This window comes from Bactrocera tryoni, chromosome 5, assembly GCF_016617805.1.
Source record: "Bactrocera tryoni isolate S06 chromosome 5, CSIRO_BtryS06_freeze2, whole genome shotgun sequence".
In the NCBI taxonomy this organism is placed as follows: Eukaryota; Metazoa; Arthropoda; class Insecta; order Diptera; family Tephritidae; genus Bactrocera; species Bactrocera tryoni.
In genome coordinates this window covers 26,125,705-26,147,914 of record NC_052503.1, presented here as the reverse complement: position 1 = coordinate 26,147,914, position 22,210 = coordinate 26,125,705, and the positions used below count along the sequence as shown (strand labels likewise).

Below are 22,210 nucleotides of genomic sequence, written 5' to 3'. Positions count from 1 at the left end.
TTTTTTCATACAAGGAAACAAAAATATTCATAAAATTCCACTGAATCGACATATAAAAATTATTATCACACATTAGTTTATGAGCTAAAATCAAAGATTAGCGATCCCATGTATTTGTTTGCCAGTTCCTTCAGAGAAATATGAGCCGAGTTAGTAGAGCAAATCCAAACTGTGGATCTCAACATATGCTATTATAGCAGTCTAATAAATACCAAATATTGGTATATTCAAAATCATAGCTGATGATTGATAGCTGAAGGATAGTTGGACCTTAAATTAGAAACTGCATTCCTATTTTGAAATTTTTTTCAGACTTGGGTATATGGATTATCAAATTTAATTATAATCCATTGTTAATCAGAAGTTCTCTCAAAAGAGCCGTACTTCTGGTGTTTTTACTTCAGCTCATCTTTTCATATCAAAGTAGAGTTCTTAATTTTGCCAAGATGGCGTAAAACAAGGGCTCGCATAATAACAAAACATTCCGAAACGAGAAGTTTAGTAGCAAATCCATACCCATCCTGCTCTAAAAAACATCTACCCTCACTCTGCAATTCCAATTAGACCGAAACTAACTACTATATATGAACATATGTATTATTCTAGTAAGAATTACACAGGTAGAGTTTTCAAGCATTGGTCTCGATAGATTTTTATTAGAACAGAGTGATATGTAACAAAAAAGCCACTAAAGAGTTCGAAAATAAGGAAAATATGAAGCCATTAAAAAGTAAGGGCCGTAGTAAGGAAACCGAGGCCAGAGGATGATTGTGTAAAATTTTTGGAGAAAATATTTGCAAGGCACCAGGTATCATGAGAACTCCGAGCCCGGGAGGAATTGTCATCGATCTTCCTCCTCTCAGTCACTGTTTGAGCAAGAGAAAAAACCAGCAAGTTCGGTGGAGGCTATCAAATAATAATATAAATAGTTATTTATAAAATATTCAGATATTTTCCCGAATTCACAAAGATTGAAACGATGAAATCAGTATTATGTTTAAAATGAATGGAAGCGTAAGCTATGGCAGTGATTTCGGCTTTTTTTTGGGAAAACAGTTGTCGAAAATTAGTGGTATATAGGCGCTAGGCTTTGTTTCGCTATCTTTTTTGTTAAACAGCGATATAATCAGAAAAAACAATGGTTAGTAAAAAAGGTGTCTTAAGAAAAGTGGGCGTGACTTTGGCATGATATTGCCATACCATACAAGAATAACACATAAACTGAGACTAGGAGTAGTAATTTAAACTTAGTGAGCTATGTCGTGCAAATAGTAATATTATTGAACTGAGACTATGTTTATATTATCGGTCCAACATATAATTCCGTCTACTTAACTCTTTTTTTTATTATTAGACCGAAATTCTTCGAACTTTAAGTTGTTTTGAAGAATATCGGTTATAACGGGTAATCCAAGTAGAGGTACCTTTTTCAATAGCCTTTTTTTGGCAGTCGATTCGGCACCGTTCGCAGCAGCTTTATGGTATCTTGAAAAATTCAAAAAAAATGCGTCGTTTTTCGAGCCAAATTTTGTTCAGCGATGAGGACCGTATCTGGCTCATTGGGTAGGTAAACAACGAAAAGCAACCTGAAAAGATTCAAGAGCTGCCATTTCATGTAGAAACAACAACGGTTTGTGGGCTGGTGGAATTATCGACCCAACTATTTCTTGCCAGACATTAAGCTCGTGATCTCTGAGACATTTGGTTTCAACAAGACGGCCCCAGTTCCCACACATCGCATCAATTAGTGGATTTATTGAGAGAACACTTCAGTGAGCAGATAATTTCATGTTTTGGGTCGGTCGATTAGACACCAAGATCATGTGATATCACACCGTTAGACTTTTTCCTGTGGTAAAATGAAAAGTCTAAAGTCTATGCAGACAACCTCGCTCGATTCAGTCCTTGGCACAAAACATCACTTGTGCCATTCGCCAGTTACCAGTCGAAATGCTCGAACGAGACACCAACTGTGAAGGTAGCTGGGGCGGCCCATATTTGAATGAAATAATTCTCAAAAAATAAAAACCATAGAATGTTCTTTCGAATGATAATAAACATTCCCCATTTAATTTGAAGTTTCTGGATTTTTTCTTTAAGAAAGTAGGGAACCTCGAAATAGATCCTTTATTTCGATTCAGACCAAACCAATTTGCCCAGAATGCCAAGAAATATGTATGTATAAGGGTGAATTAAAAACCAGCCTATCAAATTCATGGCTTCAAGCTTAATTTTAAGATGTGCTGATGAGCACAGAAAGTTCTCCATATACATAAATTACTCATAAAAAAAAATATATTTTCATTAAGAATATCATAACTTTTGAACCGTTTAGGATGAAATTTTTACACCGCGGATTTTTGATGAACATGAATTCCAATAAGATATCTACCTCATGGTAATCAGATCAAAAGACTTGTAAGTCATTGTATGGAGAACTATATATAGACCAACAGAAAAAGATGGTAGTGACCAGACCATTTGTTGCTGTTTCAAGGACAACTGGGTTAAAGATAAACTTATTCAGCCTATTGAACTAAGCGGCTACATTTTAGAAAGCTCTAATTTAAAAAGATTTTATTTTTAATTTTACACGAGGTGTGCTTTTAATATTTATCTACATATTCGTATATATTGTACATATACTATATTCGTATTATATTAAATTTCATTTTTCAATCAAAACTTCTTCACTACGTGAAACATATTGGAGAGATGAGCTCGAAAGCCTAAGCTTTCCTCCTTATTTAGTTAAATTACAGTGCACACTTGAGCATTAAGTAATTTCAAGTTTTCTCAAAATTCTTGAAATAAGGCCAAGTTGTAAAATTTTCTCCCTAAAAAAACCGTGACTTGAAACAAAACTCTCAATTTGCCGATAAGCATAAGTTGTACATAACTTTCTTAAGCATTTTTATGCGCACAAAATTTCACTAAAAATATGCATGTTACTTGCTTTTTTCTTTCATTTTCTTCTGCCCTTCAACCGTAAACATTTTTCAACACAACATTTCACCGGAATCCAATTAATCGCCCAATTGTGTTGAACACACAAAAAACGTAATTCACAAAATCGGCACAAACAAATCGGCTGGCAGGCAACCTGGAACGCGAACTCGTTAAGGAGGGCGAAAAGCTCAGCGATATGCTGGCGATGCCGGTGAAAGATGCGCTTGGCCGTGACCTACACATCGACTACAGCGAAGATATCGGCAATGTGCGCGATATTTTGGACACGACGTTGGCGCGCCGCAACATCTTCGGCGACAGCGTTGAACTGCAGAAACTCACCTTGGAACAAGTGACACACATTTACACATACGAAGCGGATGGCCGTATGGCCATTAAATGGATGGAGGATTTGTACAATGTCATGATCAAGTGCCATTCGCACGTCGGCTGTAATATACACGAGATACAGGTGCAGAAGGATGAATTGCAGACATTTCAAGAAACTGGAAAGGTAAGTCGACAACTATACTACTTACATGTATGTATGTGTGGAGATGTATGTTTGTGTGTGTGTGATAAGCACAGTGAATACAAAAAGCCATTCAGTCCAGTTGCTCATTGAGGGAATGTGGCTATGCATTTGTATATACGGCTGTATATGTGTAAGTGTGTTTATGTGTAGGCATGTATGTGTGTGTGTGGGTCCGCAAGTTGCCTGTGGGCAAGCTGTGTGGCAAGTTGCCGTTGGAGTTGGGAGTCACCGTGCGCTACTACCGCTGACTCGGTTTCGCTCTGTCGCTTTTTTGTTATAAAATTGTAGTTGTTGTTGCTATTGTTGTTGTTGCCGGCTTGCAGTTAGGTGTTGTTAATGGTCAGCCGTATGCAGGCGATTTATCACAGTTTGTAATCATGTTTTGCATCCTGAGTTTTTGGCATTGCTTTGTTTTTGTTTTTGTTATACTTGTTGTTTTTGTTGCTCTTGTTATTATTGTGGGTTTGCTATTGTTATGGTCAGTGAGTTAAAGCGGTCCAATTTCCGTTCATCACCGGTTTCTCCTCAGCCTTTTTTTGCCTTGCACACATTTGTTGTTGTTGTTATTATTACTTTTTTGCATTTATGTCCCTCTTATTATGCAGAACCTGTTCGACGTAATTCTGGTTCTACATGCACCGCATTGATATGGTGAATGGTGTAATTTAGCGCAACAAAATAATTTGCCGTTTTCGCATTTTGCTGTCGCCAATTTGATGCAGGGAGACGACGATGCGGCCGCTTAGTTGTGACAGGGGTAGGTGGTATAACTGGCTTAGGTTAGTACCGTTATTTGTTTGTTAACCGCAACCGCACACCTGTTACAGTTGATTTAACAATGTGCATAATCTAAAGATGAAAATTCTAAATAATTTTGTCGATTTAATGGAAATTTAACAATTTAGGTGTTAGTGATCTCGGAAGTGAGGTTAGATGTTGCTAGAAACGTGAGACAGTTTGGTGATCATGAGATGATTAGTAAAGTACTATGACTACAATGTAAATTAAGACTCAATATGATTATTAATATTTGTTATGAAAGCCTCTTAGGATATTAAGTGTATATGAAAATTTGTGAATTATGGTTCAATCCCATATCATCCAATTGAAAAAATTGTGGCCACTGACTCCGAATTTCGGTAGTAAATTTTAATATTTTCAAATCATTGTTGTATCGTATATCTTTCCATGATGAAATGGCAAACCTTACTGAAGAGAAATGTCAAAAAAGCGGGGAAAATATGGCGTTGTTTGCTGTCCCTATCGGTCTACTTTTGTAGTGCCCTACTGAAAAACCCTATATTTTGAAAATAGTCCTTAAAAAAATTATTTCGGATAGTTATGGAAAATACTGATACTACCAAGAAGTTTTTTGACATTAACCAGAATATATAAGTATATACTGGCCTGGTTAAGTTCTATGCTAAGCAATAGACAAATATATACGAAGAGGAAGATAAAAAAACGTTCACCAACAAAGGCTCTGAGGGTTATCCACGATATCCGATATCCAATACATACTCAAGTGAAGTATGATGCGGCCGCCGGCTCATGAATTTAGGCCATTGAAGTTCGACTTGGTGTCAATAGCGATCTTGTTAATGAACTCACGGTAAATTAGCAATCATAGAAGAGCAGATAAGTGGTTCTATGATCTACAGTTTCAACGGCGGCCATATTCACTAACGAATCAAATTGTGAAATAGGAATAGGAGCGGACTTTTTCTGTTTCAAAGTAAAATTCTATAATTCAGCCTTTCATTCGGAGATTGTTGGCATAACAGAAGGTTCCAAGTAGTTTTCTACTCTAACCAAATAATCTATAAACCTTCTAGTGGACACCCAAGCGGCCAAAAGGGCTATCAGCGCTAGATTATGCACATTGGCAACAAATATACTCTCAATAGATAAATCGGTGTATAAAATTTCCCTAAGCTGTACCAGACCATTCAGCTCCTTCAGAGCTTGTCTGAAGCAACCACAAGACTTGAAACACAACAACACGTGGCAAACTATACCACAAAGTCACTTTGTTAGCTAGTTAGGGAACATTACAGGGCTCCTACCCTTAAGATACTACTTTTAGAATATTGAAAAAGTGGAAGCGGTGGACTGTAGAACATGCGTGGAGGATGATAAGACATTATGTTTGCGAGAGCCCGGCATTCAGCCAGAAGAGGCGAGATATATACCACAGCTCCCAATGTACCAACTAAGGAATATAGGGCAATAGGGAGAGGGGAAAATCAGTTTTTTTTTTTAGCTCATGTTACCTCATTGAAGCAAAATGGGTCAAATGATGGTTTAAATGTGGCTGCTTGAGGTCTACCGCTTCAGCGTCTCCTTTTAAACCAACCGGCCAAAAAGTAGCTTGCTATTTGTTGTCCGGAACTTAAGCAAGGCAAAATAACCATTCGGTACTGTTTTGCGAAAATCTGTACCGATTTTATAAGCAGCGACAAAAATTTATAAAGATTGTCAGTCCGTCATCTGATCGAGATGATAGGAACCTCTAGTTAACGACCAATTGGTGATGCAATAACTGAGCCTCAATCGGATATGACACTTAGATCGTTTTCAGCATGTCATTTGTGAAGACATAATGTCTGAAACGAAGAAACTTATGTATCAATGAAATATTCTAAAACCGTTATAAAACTGCTAAGGGTTTAGACATCCTAGATAGTTGAGGAGGTGAAATGTGCTTTCCCAGAAAACTTCCGAAACTTTCCTACAGAAAAAAATAAAACTGTTTAACCTTATTGCACGGATGTCAATCAAGCAGTGAGTACTTAAAAGCCCTAGTTCTAGATAAAGATATGTGTTTCTAATAATGAAGCAAAGACACGGAACCCGTATGAGCCTCAGTGGAAAAATTACGATGCAAATGTGAGGTTAGAAAGTAGTTCACTAATTAAATGCGAATGATAAGCGAGATGTAAAGCAAGTGCTTACATTTATGAATTACTCTTACATATTTGTTCATTAATTATATTTCTTGTTCTTAGTTTAGTTCCTCATTCCCATTACTGTCTGATAAGAAGAAACTGTTCCACCTGCCATTGAGTCGACTCATTTGTTCGCTTGTTACTGCTTCGCCTTCTCTTTTTTGAAATCACCTGTTCAACTCCGTGTGCAAGAATTTATGTTAAGGAAGTCTATCTATCTATATACATAGATTTATATAGATGTATACATATACTATACACATGTTCTTCTCTACATTCATACATACATATATACAATTTACATATCCCCTAACTATTTATCACCCCAATAAACACACATACATGCATTCCACATTGCAGAGCATCTACAACTACGGCTGTCAATTACTGGAAGCTTCACAGGCGCTGCGCATTTCCTGTCGCCTCGATGCCGAAGCAATACCACAACGCATGTCACAGCAATTGCAGCACACTTGGCACCGATTGCAGGCCGTAAGTCAGGAACATATGACACGCTTGCGCGTCTCGGCCGTCTTTCATCGCAGCGTCGAGGAGTACTGCCAACAGCTGCAGGAGCTGCGCTTATCGGTGCGTAATCTGAAGCAGACGCCGAACAGCAGCAGCGGCATCAGCAGCGAATCGGACACACGCGCATCGCCGCCAATCATCATCGGCGGTAGAGAAACAGTAGACGAGACGGTAGAAAGAAGCAGCCGCGATGGCGCAGAAGAAGTGGGAACTACACACATCATTGGTGGCTATGCGGACAAGTCGACTACGACGAGTGTCGCGACGACGACGACGACGAAGGGGGGCGCAAGCGGTGCGGCGGCGCTGCTGCGTGATCAGCTGCGTAAACATTTGGTGGTGCGCGAACAGCTGCTGCTCGAAGTGGGTCGCATGGTGCGGTTGGGCCGACTGTTGAAAACCCGTTTGAAAGAACCATTCGTCTTGGATGCCGTTACGGGGATGAGGTGCGTATAAAAAAGAGTTTAATTTTATCTTCAAATATCTCCATGTATGTTTGTTGCTATGTTGGTTGGTGGCTTCAGCTTCAGGGAAGTTCGTTGGTGCGTTAAGTTTTAGTTGTAATGTTGAAACAGCTGTTGCAAATCGGGTTAGCGCGGCGTTTCTACTAGTTTTAACGGGTTTGAGTGTGAATTGTGACACTTTTTATTACACTGCCTTCTTGGTACACACATATTTCGGAGATGCTGAGCTTTTATGAGGATAAAGTGCATGAAAAACCGTTTTATGCGCTGCTTATCGCAAGGGCGATTACTTAGTATAGGAACTAATTTCACGCCTCATTTCTTAGCACTCAAACTAACCAAAATTCTACAAGCGTTTTTTATAGCATTTCAACAAGAGGTTCTCATTCTTGTCATGACAACCGGTTTCAACTAGTACCTCGTATGTCGTACATACATACGTACGGGTAAAGCTATTAAAAGTGGTCGTGAGTGAGTAGTCACAGTGTTGCCGCATGTTTGTGCCACCCACGGCGCGTGTTAAAGACAATTGACCGTCGGCTAAGTTAACTACTTCGTTTGTTGTTATTGACGCGTGCTCAAATCGCTACCGTTCGCATGTAGCTCGCTGACGTAGGGCGTGTCATTTTTGAAAATTAATCATCATTTCAGTTTCCTGGGCTATGCAAGGAGATGTATGAAGAAAGTAACTGCAGCTGCCTCTCAATATTTTAATAATGCAACAACTGGTTTTCAAATCTCGTGTTAATTAACTTCGTTTGAAATGTAGAACGACCGCTATTATCAGAAAAAAACAGGAAAAATTTGCTGAAGATTTGCAGAAAACATCTTAAATGTACCACTGGGAATGAATTAGTTCCCAACACATATATTTAGGACATAATGATAGATAGACGAATCTGTTTAGGTTATAATTGGAAATCGTTTAAACTAAACTGAATGATTAGTTTTAGAACTTCCAGTACTATGAAATTAGACCAGTTCGTAAAAGCTTCGGGTACAAATAGTCTAAAATTATATCTTTCTGTATATCCTCAAGCTTAGATTTAAAATGTCCTTCTCGATCCTTTTTGCCAGTTTTTTAAAAAACTCCACTGATTTGGGTTACTAATTTTTCGTATGTATAGTTGATAACTCTTGTGGAATCCCTAGAGGTGATCTAGTGACTGATGCTCAGAGTATACTGAAACTATGGTGGTGACACTTCTCCTGCTTGTTGAATGGCAGTGAAAGTATAACGTCAGGAGAAGGCGAACCCGATTCCCCAATCTTTGACGATGCAGCAGACGTTCCATTGCCTGACCATGAAGAAGTTCGAATAGCAATTATCCGTCTGAAGTTGAACAAAGCGACGGGGGCCGATGGATTGCCGGCTGAGCTATTCAAATACGGCGACGAAGAACTGATAAGGAGCATGCATCAGCTACTCAGAAAGCATGCCCGGCGATTGGAATTTCAATGTGCTCTGCCCAATCCAAAAAAAGGGAAACACTTCAATCTGCGCCAACTACCATGGGGTAAACCTCCTCAACATTGCTTATACGGTTCTATCGAGTAGACTGTGTGAAAGATTAAAGCCCACCATCAAGAATGGACGTTATCAGTGTGACTTTAGGCCTGCAAAATCAAAAACTGACCAGATATTCACCATGCGCTACCATGTGATCTTAGAAATGACCCGTGAAAATCGAATCGACACGCATCACCTCTTCGTCCATTTCTAAACTGGTTTTGACAGCAAGTAAAGAAGTTGCCTTTATGCCGCGAAGTCTGAATATGGTATTCTCGCAAAATTAATATGACTATGTAGACTGACGTGGAGCAATACCAAAAGCTCCGTTAGGCAGGTCAGACAAGGCGACTCCCTATCGGGTCACTTCTTCAATTAATTTCAGCTTTGAACTCCTTTTGCCAACAGGTACTACTTCGGACTGAGTAGGAGATTGAAAAGCAAAATCCCGTCTCGACGAACAAAGGCCAAACTTGTACAAGTATTTCATCATTCCGTCCTGCTATATGGTGCAATATCTGATGGGTGGGCCTTAGAAGTGAAGAATTATGGTCCTTTGCACATTGGTAAAGCCGATTATCGCAGTTTATGGAACGAATTTTTTCAGATTGGACTATCAAAGCATATAGCTGTTATGCAAATTGATCGATAAAAATCAGAATAAAAATTTTCATAAATGATTTTTGTTTCTTATTCAATAACTTTAATTCGGTTTGAAGTATTTTCATAAGGTAGGATGCAAAAGCTTGGTCGGTTAATTTACCTAATAAACTACAATATTTTCTTATTGTGTTCTACATAGAATAGAGAAAAATGTTAGTGATCTGCTTTGAAGCGCCACAACAGCCATTCCTGTAACTATAAACAAAAGTGTTTGTATTAAATATTACTAATGCCTGACAAAAATTATGCTTTAACCCTCATCATCTCATTGGCGTCTTTAATGCAAATTGTAAAGACCACACACGGTCAATTGTTTGTCTCACATTCGACTTTTCTAAGCAAAGACAAATGAAATGCGTTCAAAACACCAATTCGATTTCGATTATTATCGCTTTAGACATCTTTGTCGGTGGCCTATCCAGCAAAGTGACATTTTTAGTGCCACATTTAACTTCACGTATACACACACATACATGCAGACCTAAATTTACATACATAAGCACTTGTGAGAGAATGCGCTCAATATGTGTCTACAATATGTCTGCTTCCGCATGTTCTTCCCACACGCGTGTGCATCATTTACATATTTACATGCTTTCTTTCTTTTACTTCCTTCACGCATTAAGTTCTGTTCCTCTTTTCCAGAACCTAAGTTAAAATTAGTGTTCGTCGCCGCACGCAAATGAATTAATTATGAAGATATTGCATAACTTTTGTAAAACCATGTGAAGGAACTAAAAGAAAAAAAAACATAAACATACCTTGTAGGAAATTAATGAATTGGCATGCAATTGATTTTTTTTTAAATTAAAATGATGTGCCGAATTGATTTTCTTGTTATTTTAATATCATGTGGTGGGTAGTATTTGGTTTCTCACAAAGTCTGTAACAGCCAAAAGAAAAGCCGTAGACCATATGAAGTATATACTTGTGTATGTATATACCTAGGTAAATAATCACCGTGAGAGCTGAGTAAATTTAACAACCATGACCATCTGTTTATCAGCCTACATACATATACGCGAACTACTGTGCGACTACTTTTGAAATTTTGCACACATTCTTTTCTCCGCAAAAAAACTGCTTATTTTTCGGAACCACTGATATCGGCCAAATAACTGTCATACCAACTAATCGATCAAAATCAAGTTATTGAGTGGGAAATATTTTTATTTAACTAGATATCTTTCCGCAATTTGGCGTAGATTATTGCCAAATACAGATCGACAATGGCCCAAGAAATTTTTCCAATCGAGCAACAATTGTATTAGACAACCATTCACACAAACTGACCGATTAAAATCAAGTTAAAAATCTTAAAGAAATACCTCTATAAAGGGTACCTTTGAGACATTCATAATAGTAAAACTGATCTAAAGTATGGGAAAGAAAACTTGGTAGCACTGAATATAGCGACTGTACCTCTTTAATGAGGTATTCAAGGTATACTCTCTTATACGAGATCCACTCGATAGCTTTGTTATTGCTTATATGTATATATATATGTGACCTGGTCTACGAAAAGGGAGCAAACGTGCGAAAACTAGTTTTCTGGGAAAAGCTGTTAAAAATAATCGTCAGTTTCTCGTTATCTCATTAATTGTTCTCCTTTTTTTTGACACCTAAGCCCCCTTTCCGTAGACCAGGTCACATATATTTTTTTGACAGAAAGCAGAAACGAGCAGAGTAATGGCGAATCGAAGATACTATAGATTATTTTAGAGTATTAAGGGTTATCACTGCTATATTGGTGTATTGATTATAGAGACCCTAATAATTCGACAAAGCTCTTTGAGCCCATCACAAATTTCTTAAGACGCCTAATATCCCTTTCAATCTCTCTGGGTTTACTGAATGTATGACTGCAGATAAAATCTGAACAAGGGCAGCATAGTGCTTTGAAATAATTAATACTTTCATTTGAGCAAAAAATAGTAAGACTTTTAATTTAAAATCCAAGCGAAAATCCATTCTTTGAAGACTTTTTTTCATATCAAAATAATCATTAGTTTTGTACGCGGAATCAAATTTCTGATGCCGAAATGTTCAGAATGTTGGAAAAGGTGATAATTGTTTGTCGAGAGAAAGTGTTTTTGATTGGCACAAATTATTTAAAGATAATCGAGCGATGAGTCTTGGATCTATGCTTACGACCCAGAAACAAAAGATCAATCGTCCGAATATTGTGGAAAATGTGAGGTGAAGTCGAAAGAATTACCTCAAAGCAGGTGAAAATCAAGGTTATTTTATCAAGGTTCGATTATCGAGGTGTAGTGCGCTCCGAATTCCTTCCGAGCGACCAAAGCGTCATCAAGAAATAATGTATGGGTGTTAAGGGCGAAGTTATTCGTGAAAAGAGTCCGGAATTATTGGCCGGAAACTCTTAGTTTTTGCGCCATAATAATGCATTATCACATATTGCATTGATTCTTCGTGCGGTTTTCGCCAAATTTAAAACCAATACCGTGCCGCAACCAGCACGTTTTGGTCCCGTGAGACTTCTTACTATTCAAAAAACTCAAACGACCGCTCCGAGAAAAACGTTTTGAGTCAACTGAAGCCATTAAACGTGAATAGCTACGCATTTTGAAGGCTATTCCAGAAGTTGACTTTAACAACTGTTTCAAGAGTTGGAAAAAACGTTGTCACAAGTGTATTGCTGCCAAGAGGGATAACTTTGAGGGCGACGACATAGATTTTGAAGAATAAAGTAAGAATTTTAATATTATGAAAAAAGTCTTACTACTTTTTGCTCAGAGTTGTATTTAAATTATTATATAAAACTGTTTTAAGAGATCTTTCGTTCTAATGGTTCCACATACCAATATTTAGATTGTTATCGAAGTTTAAACTAGCCTCAAGTTAAATGAATCGCTTAGCACTTCGATGTTATATGTAATTGTCAAAAGGGGTGAAAGCTGTGACTTTTTTGTGATATCATTTACTCTTCGACTCTGAAAAAAATAAAGTTGCGAATTTTAATTTTCTATCTCAGTGAGTAATTCAGAAAATTTTCTGACATAAAACTGACTTAAAGACTCTTTTTCCTACAAGCACACATAGTTCTGTCCTTATAAAACAGTGGACATAGCATATTTCCTACTAAACCTTCGTTTATGTTGTCTCTTCTGAGTGTTGTTGTTGTGGTTGCGCATTAGTAAACCATGCATACAACACTTTAAGCATTAATTTGCGTTTATTGCACTTTTACGATGAGTTTCCACCAACACCACCAGAATGTAAATAAACACTACTACAAACATATAATATGTATGTATGTGTATATGTTTGTGATAGAACAGTAGCCAGTCTGTCTGTAGGCTGAGGTTATTGACTACCTTTCAGACGCCAAACTGTTGATTATAGCGAAATTATGCTACGTGTACTGTAAATGTAATTAAATAGAGTTACGTGATTCGAAGCTATCTTTTGATTGAGTGTGAGAATGGTTCTAAATTTAATATTTATGAGCAATTAATAAACAGTAATGTGTTGGGTATAATTATGGGTGGGACAAGGCTGAGCAAACAACAGTCGGGAAAGTCCCATATGAGGTGCTTAGAAATGAGAATGTCACTTTGCTGGCAATAAGTTTGAAAGCAAAGACAAACATAAGCAAAATGTTGGTGAGCGTTGTTTTCGTTTGTAAATATTTAAAAGGAATTTGCAACGAGAAAAAAATAAAAATCCCACATTAAAGACCGCATCACACTTTGGCAAGCACTCATAAAGCACGACACCCCTGTAAGCGAAGGAAACTGCTAGCAAATTTGGCGCACTTTTTTCAGTCTTAACCCCTGCAGAAGTTTCCATTGGGATGATTGAGCTTTGGTTTCCATATTATAACCATAAACCCTGATTCGTCACCAGTTATGATATGTACTCTAGTCATTGCGGACTTTGTCGAACATCTCATGAGCAATGTCAACACGGCGCTGTTTTCGAAAGTGAGCAATTTGGGCACAAATTTCGCGACTTGACTCACAGCCAAATCAGCGGTTAAAATCGAAAGGCACGTGAAAATCGATATGTTTGGTTCCTTCGCAATTCCTCGAATAGCGATTTGACAATGGGTCAACACACTTCGTTAATGTTGTCGTCTTTTCTTGAAATTTTCGGCCGTCCGGCGCGGTCTTCGTCTTTCATATCTTTTCGAGAACATTTTGTACCATAAAACGTTGCTTTTGTTCAAGGTAACTTCATCATATGCATTTTGTGGAATAAGCAACAATCGAACACGCGTCCAAGTGAAATAGCTGTCAACAATTAACTAAACATTGAAAATGGCCGACCTTGTCACCATAAGTTATGGATATGACGCAATAAAAAAATCGAAAATCGAGTACACGTGGCCCGGGAAATTTCAAAATTCGTAATACAAGTACTTTTTGTACAAACCTCGTACAGTCAAAAAGCGACAAGAACTATACCTCGCTAATGAATGAACGAAGTGAAACGCATACGTATGTATGTATGTATATATACCTACATATGTAATTCCAAAAAAAAAAAATTCATTTGAATCCCTGCAAGAACATCAAATATTTAAATTCACTCCACTGAGTCTATCTATCTACAGATATATTTAGGATTTAAGGAGACTAAAACATTCCGTAGATATTTTTTTAATATAGGGGCCTTCATTGGACAGTGAGGTACTAAGAAAGTGGAATAGTAATATATTAGGCAAAATTCTCAATAAAAAATAAAAAGTGTTTTTCCAGCTAAGGTCTGTGTTACATATGTATATACGGGGTATATTGCATATGGTATACTGCGGTCTAATTGATTTTCATTTATATCTGACGGCGACGTGTTCTCTTAAGGGGTTACATGAGTTTTCTCGTGTAAAAAACATCATCATTTCTAATTTTTTTTCACATGAAAATGAAATATTGTATTAGAATTTTTTAAGGTTAGAAACATATTAGCAAAGAAATTCTGAAATTTTTGGAAAAAGATATTTTAAACTCGGCCATTGCGACGCCATTTCCGATGACCCCTCGGAAAAAAATGCACACGAAACTAGGACTTAGGACAATATTCTAGAGGTGTTGTAGAATTTAATATGGCAATAAAAAATTCGATGTTTTGAATCCCGTCCTTCTACCTACCAGGTAGGGTCATACGTAGAGCCTCAATATGTAGAGTTGAAAGCTACTTTAGTGTGATGTATTTAGAATGCAAGGGAACTCATGTGTTGTTATGAGATACCTTCCATTTAATATTGAAATATATAATTCGGGTTAAAACGTTGGTAGTAATAATATTTTCAATTATGTGGCAACCCTAAATATTATCTTAGCAGCCAATTGTATACCATTTGTTTGATTTTAAGCCCATATTGCTCTATGGATATCCCGATTATATTTCTTATAATATCATAAAAAACAGGTGGCAGCTCTACATAAAAAAATTTGTCCGCAGAAACAACAGTTGGAAATTACTCAAAGTTAAAGACAGAGTCTTGACTTTTATATGAGTTACCGCACATTTAATACCGAAATAGCAATATTAAATTCAGACTGTCAATTTGTTGGAATTAATAATTTCAAACAGGTGGCAACCCCAAAAGAAACTTCAGCAATAATTTTCATATATTATGTTTACTAATTTAATAAAAAAATCAGGTGGCAACTCTACTTAAAATTTTTCTTCTATAATTCTTCTTAAACATCTTAAATTTTATTTGTTTTTCTAATGAAGCTCACACACTTATGTATGTATATTAATTTAACAAAGTGAAAATCAGATGGCAACCCTGCTCAAATTTTTCTTCTGTAATTCTTCTTAAGCAGCTTAAATTTGATTTTTTTTTATTAAAAAATCCAAAGTCTTTGTAATATTTTTGTTTCCTAGTGGGTCATTTTAATAATATATGTTTATATGTATGGCACGTGTGCTCAGAAATATTATATATATTAATGATCGAGTCATATATAACATTGGAGGAAACCGCAATTAGATAACATTATGCAAACATGAAAACATACACAGATAAATATAATATACTTATATGTATATAGTCTTAGATAAATACTATAGTTATAGTGCGTCAGTACGGATATTCTTGGTTGATCTCAATTGGCTAAAGTTTAGTGCAGCTGTTGGCAGCACCGACCAAAGAACAACAACAATAAATATAAACTTAAAACGATTTTGGCTTTGAGCGATGCTAAGTAAATACATAAATACATATATACATATATATATGTATATACATTATATATATTTATGCAACTAAAGGAAAGCGCCGGAAAACAACGCACAGGAAAATTGCTTTCACCCAAAATTCGCTTTTACTAAAATACAAAAACAAACACACAAGAACAAAAAATAAGATACTAAAAAAATTAAAAAAAACACGCAGAAGAAACGTCACATAATTTTAGCCATCCACGCGTCGCATCTACTCACGAACCAGCGAAAAAAATACAAAACTCAAATAAAATAGCAACAAAAATGCCACCGCATTCACTACCAGCCAGGAATACGCGTTTAATAATAAATATTTTTGAAAAATTTAGAGCTCGCCGAGGAGCAGTCTGACAGACAGACACAATAGGCAAGTTAGTATATTTTAGTGCGCGATCCAGCGTGGTTCTTCAATTCGTAATTACGTACGGGAATAAATATTTACCGTTGTGTCGTGGCGTACGACGTATAACCAGGCCGTTGGAAGGTTATAGAAAAACGAGCGGGAGCGTGAGCGCGAGCGTGGCGAGGTTAAGCTTTAAAAGAGTGCGGGTTGCATAAAACTGCATTGCTTACTTTCAAAAGAAAGGAGCTACCGGTGAAAATTTGTGTTTCGAAAAATTAAAAAATAAAATATCTCAAAGAGCTTGAGAGCAGTGGCGCTGAAAACGCATGCACCATAATAAATATTCCGAATATTTAGTTAAAAATAGAAACGTTTTAATGCTCTTAAAAATATTTCGCACAATTGTCAGTTAAAGAAAGCACATTTGGCAAGTAATATATTAATGCATAACACGAGTGAATAACAGCAGACGAGCGAGCTAAGAACGCTTGGAGCACACTTACGAAACGCGCTAACCAAAACTAACGACTTTTGGAACGAAAGAAAAATAACTGAAATTATAAAAAAAAAATTTAAACCAAAAAATTTAAATTTTTTAAACGAAAATGTTTTCGCGATTTCGTAATTTATTTGCGAAAGCAAAAAGCGAAGAATCGCCCGAACCGGAAACGGAAACGGTAACTACGGAAAATGAAAACACGCAGACGAACGGCGGTACCGAACAAACGAAAACTGAAAACCACTTTGAAGACAAACCTGAAAATGCAGAAAATACCGTTAGCGTGGCCGAAAAAAATTCAAAATCCGAGACCGAAGAGCAAGTTGCAGCGATCGAGCAAAAAAGCGCGTTGGACGAAAAAGTAGAGCTCGCGCAAATTACCCAGCCAAATGGGCTTCAAAGTAATGGCAACGTGGTACACAAATTAAGTACCGTAACACTTGAAAATAGCTCCACGACGGCAACGGAAGGCACTCTGAATGAGTGTGACAACAAAAATGAAGCGGGAGAATCTATAAATACGAATGAGAGTGAAAAGATAGTGGCAGATGTTGAAACGAGCGCCAAGAACGATAGGGAGGCGGATGAAAGTGTAGAGGATAACACAAATAACGGGAATGGGGTAGAAGCATTTGACAACGTTGACGAGCAGCAAATTGAGGTCAACACTCAACCAGCTGAAGTTGTCCAAAAGCCAAATGAGACTGCAACTGCAGTTGATGAGAGTGTAAATGTGGTGAAGGTGGGGCAAATTAGCGCAGTTTCAGAGGAGACTAATGAGTTAGGGCAGGTGACAGCTGATACTTCACTAATTAACGCTAATGACAGCGATAAGAATGGAGTTGAAGCACCAACTGTTGTAGCAAATGGAGATATTTTAGTCGAAACTTTAGTAGAACCAACTTTGAACACGTCTAATGTGGTTGCTAATGAAAATGTTGAAACTGCTTCTAGCATTACAGTTGATGAACTGGCAACGGATGCTTCCAGTTCGGCCGGCGATACGCAAACACAGGCGTCGTCCAGTCCAGTTGGTACAGTCGATAGCGCCAGCACCGCCGATTCCAATACTATTGTTATAAAACCGACGGGAAATAATGATATTGCTTGTGCAGCGATCTCACATAAGTTGCAGGAGATCGCTGAGGTGGCAGAATCGCTGGATGCTGCGATACGCGACGTGCAACAGGATGCGGAAGCGTTGGAGGTGAATGCGACAAGCAGCGCTGAGAAGAAGCGCGAGGCTATGCGGAGTTACAGTAGTGAGGTGAGTTGAATGTAGTTCATATTTAATAATATTAAGTTGAGTAAAGTGGGATTTAAAAAAATTTTAGGAATAATTCGAGTTCGAGGTATTCGAAAAAGTTTTTCACCGACATGTTTTTCTCAACCTTTGTCGTGAAATCGGTATAGTACCACTATTTGGAGGTTATTTTCGCCATTACCATTCTTTTTTATGGATATATGATCCCCTTATATTTTATAGGAAACTATTACTGTGAACTTTGATGAGGTTTTAACCTCCAATATACATTTTTTTAGGTCGGTTTTACTGAAACAGGAGTTTTAAAAGACTCTTGTTCGAGAATACTAAATACTAGTCACCGATTCAAACAGGGTTAGTTTTCCGAAATAACAGCCCTTGGCCATATTGATCCACTAACATACAACCGGCTGTTTTGTGAAATGCTTATTCGAGGACCAAGATTGACGGTTTCTTATCTATCATATTAATCGGGGAATAATATGTGAAGGTGCTTCAATAACCAGCAAACCACTGACATATTTTCTCTGCTTCACGCACAAGTACGACAATGCTGGAGTGTGGATAGGCAAATAGGGATGAGAAATAACGAAAACGAGAGTGCAAATAAACAAGAGAATAAATGGTCCTGTCCTACCATAGTAAACACACATTTTTTTGGCAAAATTAGTTTTTTTCAACAAAGTTCCGTTGAAAGAAATTTATAGTGACTCTCCAACTGTTGATACCATTTTTGTAGTACGATTTGTGCTTTGCTTCCAAATAAGACACAGTTTCGCCGATCTCCTCTTCATTCAAAGAAAATTTCTTCCCAGTGAGAATTTTTTGAGATCTAAGAACAAGAAATTGTCGCTAGGGCTCTGATGATGGAGTATATGGTAAACGCGGGAGCAAGGTTTTTCGAAATAACCTAATTTGTCATTATTCCAAAATCCTTGTTCAAGCAATGCGTTTATCCAGAAAAAGACAAAGTTCTCTAAAGATTGCCAAAAATCATGCCAATCTTAAAAAATTTAAAACAAATGAAGTCAAATGAAGGTTTTATTAAAAATAATAATTAAAACTGAATATAGTATCCAGGATGAAATATTAAGCGAGAAAACACTCAGATATGATCTCATTCCATCTGATCAAAAATGACCCGGACTAACAAAAGAAACCATTTTCACATATTTCAATAGAAATTTCAATTGAAACTGACTTAGAATATACCATTCAGGATGAAATATTAAGCGAGAAAATACATATATATGATTTTATACCATATGATCAAAATTGACCCGGACTGACAGAAGAAAATATTTTCACATATTTTAACACACACTTTTATTATACCCTTCCTGCTGGTAATGCCAATTTTCCGCACACTTGTTATAAGCCTCGGCTAAGATGCCCAGTGCCTTCGGTGAATTTTGTTTTTGTTTTCGACTTCGGCTCAGTGTTGGAGCGCCATTCGTTAGATTGTTGTATAATAAATGTTCAATAGGGTTCACAGCGTTGTCAAGTATTTTTTGCGACGTTTTTGCAAAAGATTCGGGGCTTTTGATACTAATTAACACGAGAGAGATCTCACTTCACGCGAAAAAAAAATGTTTGTATTTATCAACGTAGGAAAACAATTTTTACCGATTCGGTTTGCGCGTGCAGTTTGAATGGACCAGGATCAAATGAATCCGGGTGAAATTTGATCAGATGATATACTATGTAAGATTTAGCTGTCGTACTAAGCTTTGCAACTTGTGAGTCTCGAAAAAAAATACGTATGCCGTTTCCAAAATTATAAGCTATTTAGTATAAAACAATGCTCCGAAAAGCACTTTCAACAAAAATAATATAAATTCTCCTATCCTTCTCCAGGACTGGCACTCACGCTCCACCGAAGATGACTCCTTCGTTACCGCATCCGAGGGCAATTTCACGCCACACTCGCATTCGTCGTCATACCAAACGGCGTCCGGACGCACTTCCTCGTTCATTAGTTGCGATAAAAGCTCATTTGATGTGAGCGAAGCCGATGACTCCACCTTCGCATCGACATTTGAAATACCCGCGGACATTAATATGTCCTACGACGGTACCGAACACAGTTTTGCATCCGCACAACAGCAAGACTCCACACCCTCACCACAACAACAAGAACTACACCAACAACAAAACACAAATGATTCACCAAGTGATGGTGGCGCCTATGCTTTACCACCCACCCAAAGCGACGACGGCGACGGCAGCAGCGTCGCCGACATTGAGGAGCTACACAGCCAAAGCGTGACACCGACACCGGGTGACGGCGATGTAGAGCACTATAACTACCAAAGCATACCAATCGAGTCGGAGTCCGACTTGGAGTCAAGCTGTATAGCAGATTCGCCATCGCTGCAGGTGCTAACGGAGGAGGTGCCGGTCACATCGGTGACGCCGGAGGTGAGCACGTGTTCAAGTACTGAGCCACAGCAAATGCAAAAGCAAAAGCAACAGCTACAGCAGCAACCGCAAACCAATTATAACAATAACAATAACAGCAATACTAACAACAACAACAACACTAGCAATACGAGTAGTAATCAAAAACCGAATGCGGCCTGGCGTCGCAGCAAATATTATGAGAACATAACCAAGCAAACCATCAAGGGCTTTCTATAGGTGAAATGCGTGAGTGCATGCGGGGGCGTTGGTGGCGTCCGCAAAGCGACAATGCCAACACCAACGCCAACGCTGGTTGCGCTCAATATACAACAACAGCGCTTTGCATGCACACACACCCACACAAATATACATATTTTAAGTGTGTATGTATGTCGAAATGTGTGAACACAATATCCGAGCATATTTTCGAAAATTTATTTGCTTTGGCTAAATTAGTTTGCTATTTATTTGCTGATAGGCAGCAACTAACCATGAACTTAACCGCACTTTATTGTTGCCTTGGCGCGCTCGAGCAGTCGGAAATGACTACTGAGTAAATAAGCAGTTGTTTGTATGTATGTATGTATTTTTTGTTTTTATATACGTTTTTGTTTTTGTTTTTTTGTAAAGTAGCTTAATCATAAATTTTCGTAAATGACTGCGGCAAAATCATTGAAGAAATTTACATAAATATTTTTGTTTATGTGCATAAAATATATAAGTATGTTTCTAGAAAACTTATAATTTATTTATTTTGGAAATTTTAAGCAAATACAAGTGCCAAATACATGCCTGGTTGGCTTTTGGCGTCATTTGGCAGTACCAAAGCGCTCAAATGTAGAAATTGTGCTGTGGGCAAAAAATAGTAAGACTTAAGCTCCTTATCAATCCTGGCTATAATTCCTGAAATTGATTTTAACAACTGTTTCGAGGATTAGAAAAACGTTTACACAAGTGTATTAGCGCCAAAAGGCATTACTTTGAGTAGGACGCCATAGATTTTGAAAAATATCTTTTTGATTTTTAAAATTATGAACAAAGTCTTACTATTTTTTGCCCAAAGTGGTCAGCCCATGCATACAAACAAAATATATATGAAAACAAAAACAAAAAAATTAAAAACAAAAATAAAAAAAAACAAAAAATAATCAAAAAATAGCTACAAACACTTTTGACCAAGAAATGCCTGCGAATGCAATTTTAATGCAACTAATTTCTGCTGATTACTTTACAGTTTAATTTGCTGATTATTTCGACTTTCGCATTTGCTAAATTTACCTTTTGATTCCTTATCTATATATTAATGCCGGAGAATTACGAAATTTTATTTAGCAAAAACAACAAATATGTATAAATGTTATGCCGTTACATACTCTAGTGATAATTATTTATATAACATTACTTCTAAAATAATTACTACTATTTTAATTTATTATATTAACTAATTATTAATTTAATAAATTACTTAAAATTATGACAGCTACAACTACACATATTTATGTATATAAATACATATGTATTTGATAAAACTTAGTCAATTTTTATTTAAGAAATATGCTTACACAACATACATATTGTTATATAATAATAAAAGTAAAATAATTCAAATAAACACTTTTAATTATGCATGAAACAAATACAAAATTATACTAAATAAATTTAGAAAACTTGAAAATTTTAAAAATTTACTACCCATACTTTTGCTAATTTTATTTAGCACATCTCTAAGGAATTTCAGCATATAATCGTTGGGACTGCTTTATAACTGTATAGTGTCTGTTTTTGCAGTGTGCAATTTTAAGGTGACTAAATAAAAACATATCAGCAGTTCAAATGTGATAACAATTTATCAAATTTAGATGCTTTTAGTCGATTAATCGAATATTAATTCGATAATTCTTTAGTG

The 22,210-nt window shown here is 36.9% G+C and overlaps 1 protein-coding gene across 1 annotated transcript in view; it reads left to right on the top strand.

Annotated features, from left to right (window-relative positions):
- Positions 1–21,013, top strand: part of LOC120777078 (SEC14 domain and spectrin repeat-containing protein 1-B) — a 34,682-nt gene extending 13,669 nt beyond the window's left edge. The window contains exons 6-9 of the mRNA XM_040108207.1: positions 3,099–3,463; positions 6,793–7,406; positions 17,592–17,904; positions 19,759–21,013. Of these exons, the coding sequence (XP_039964141.1) occupies positions 3,099–3,463; positions 6,793–7,406; positions 17,592–17,904; positions 19,759–20,541 (2,075 nt within the window). The 3' untranslated portion in view covers positions 20,542–21,013. The remainder of the gene's footprint in view (positions 1–3,098; positions 3,464–6,792; positions 7,407–17,591; positions 17,905–19,758) is intronic.
- Positions 21,014–22,210: the final 1,197 nt, after the last annotated feature.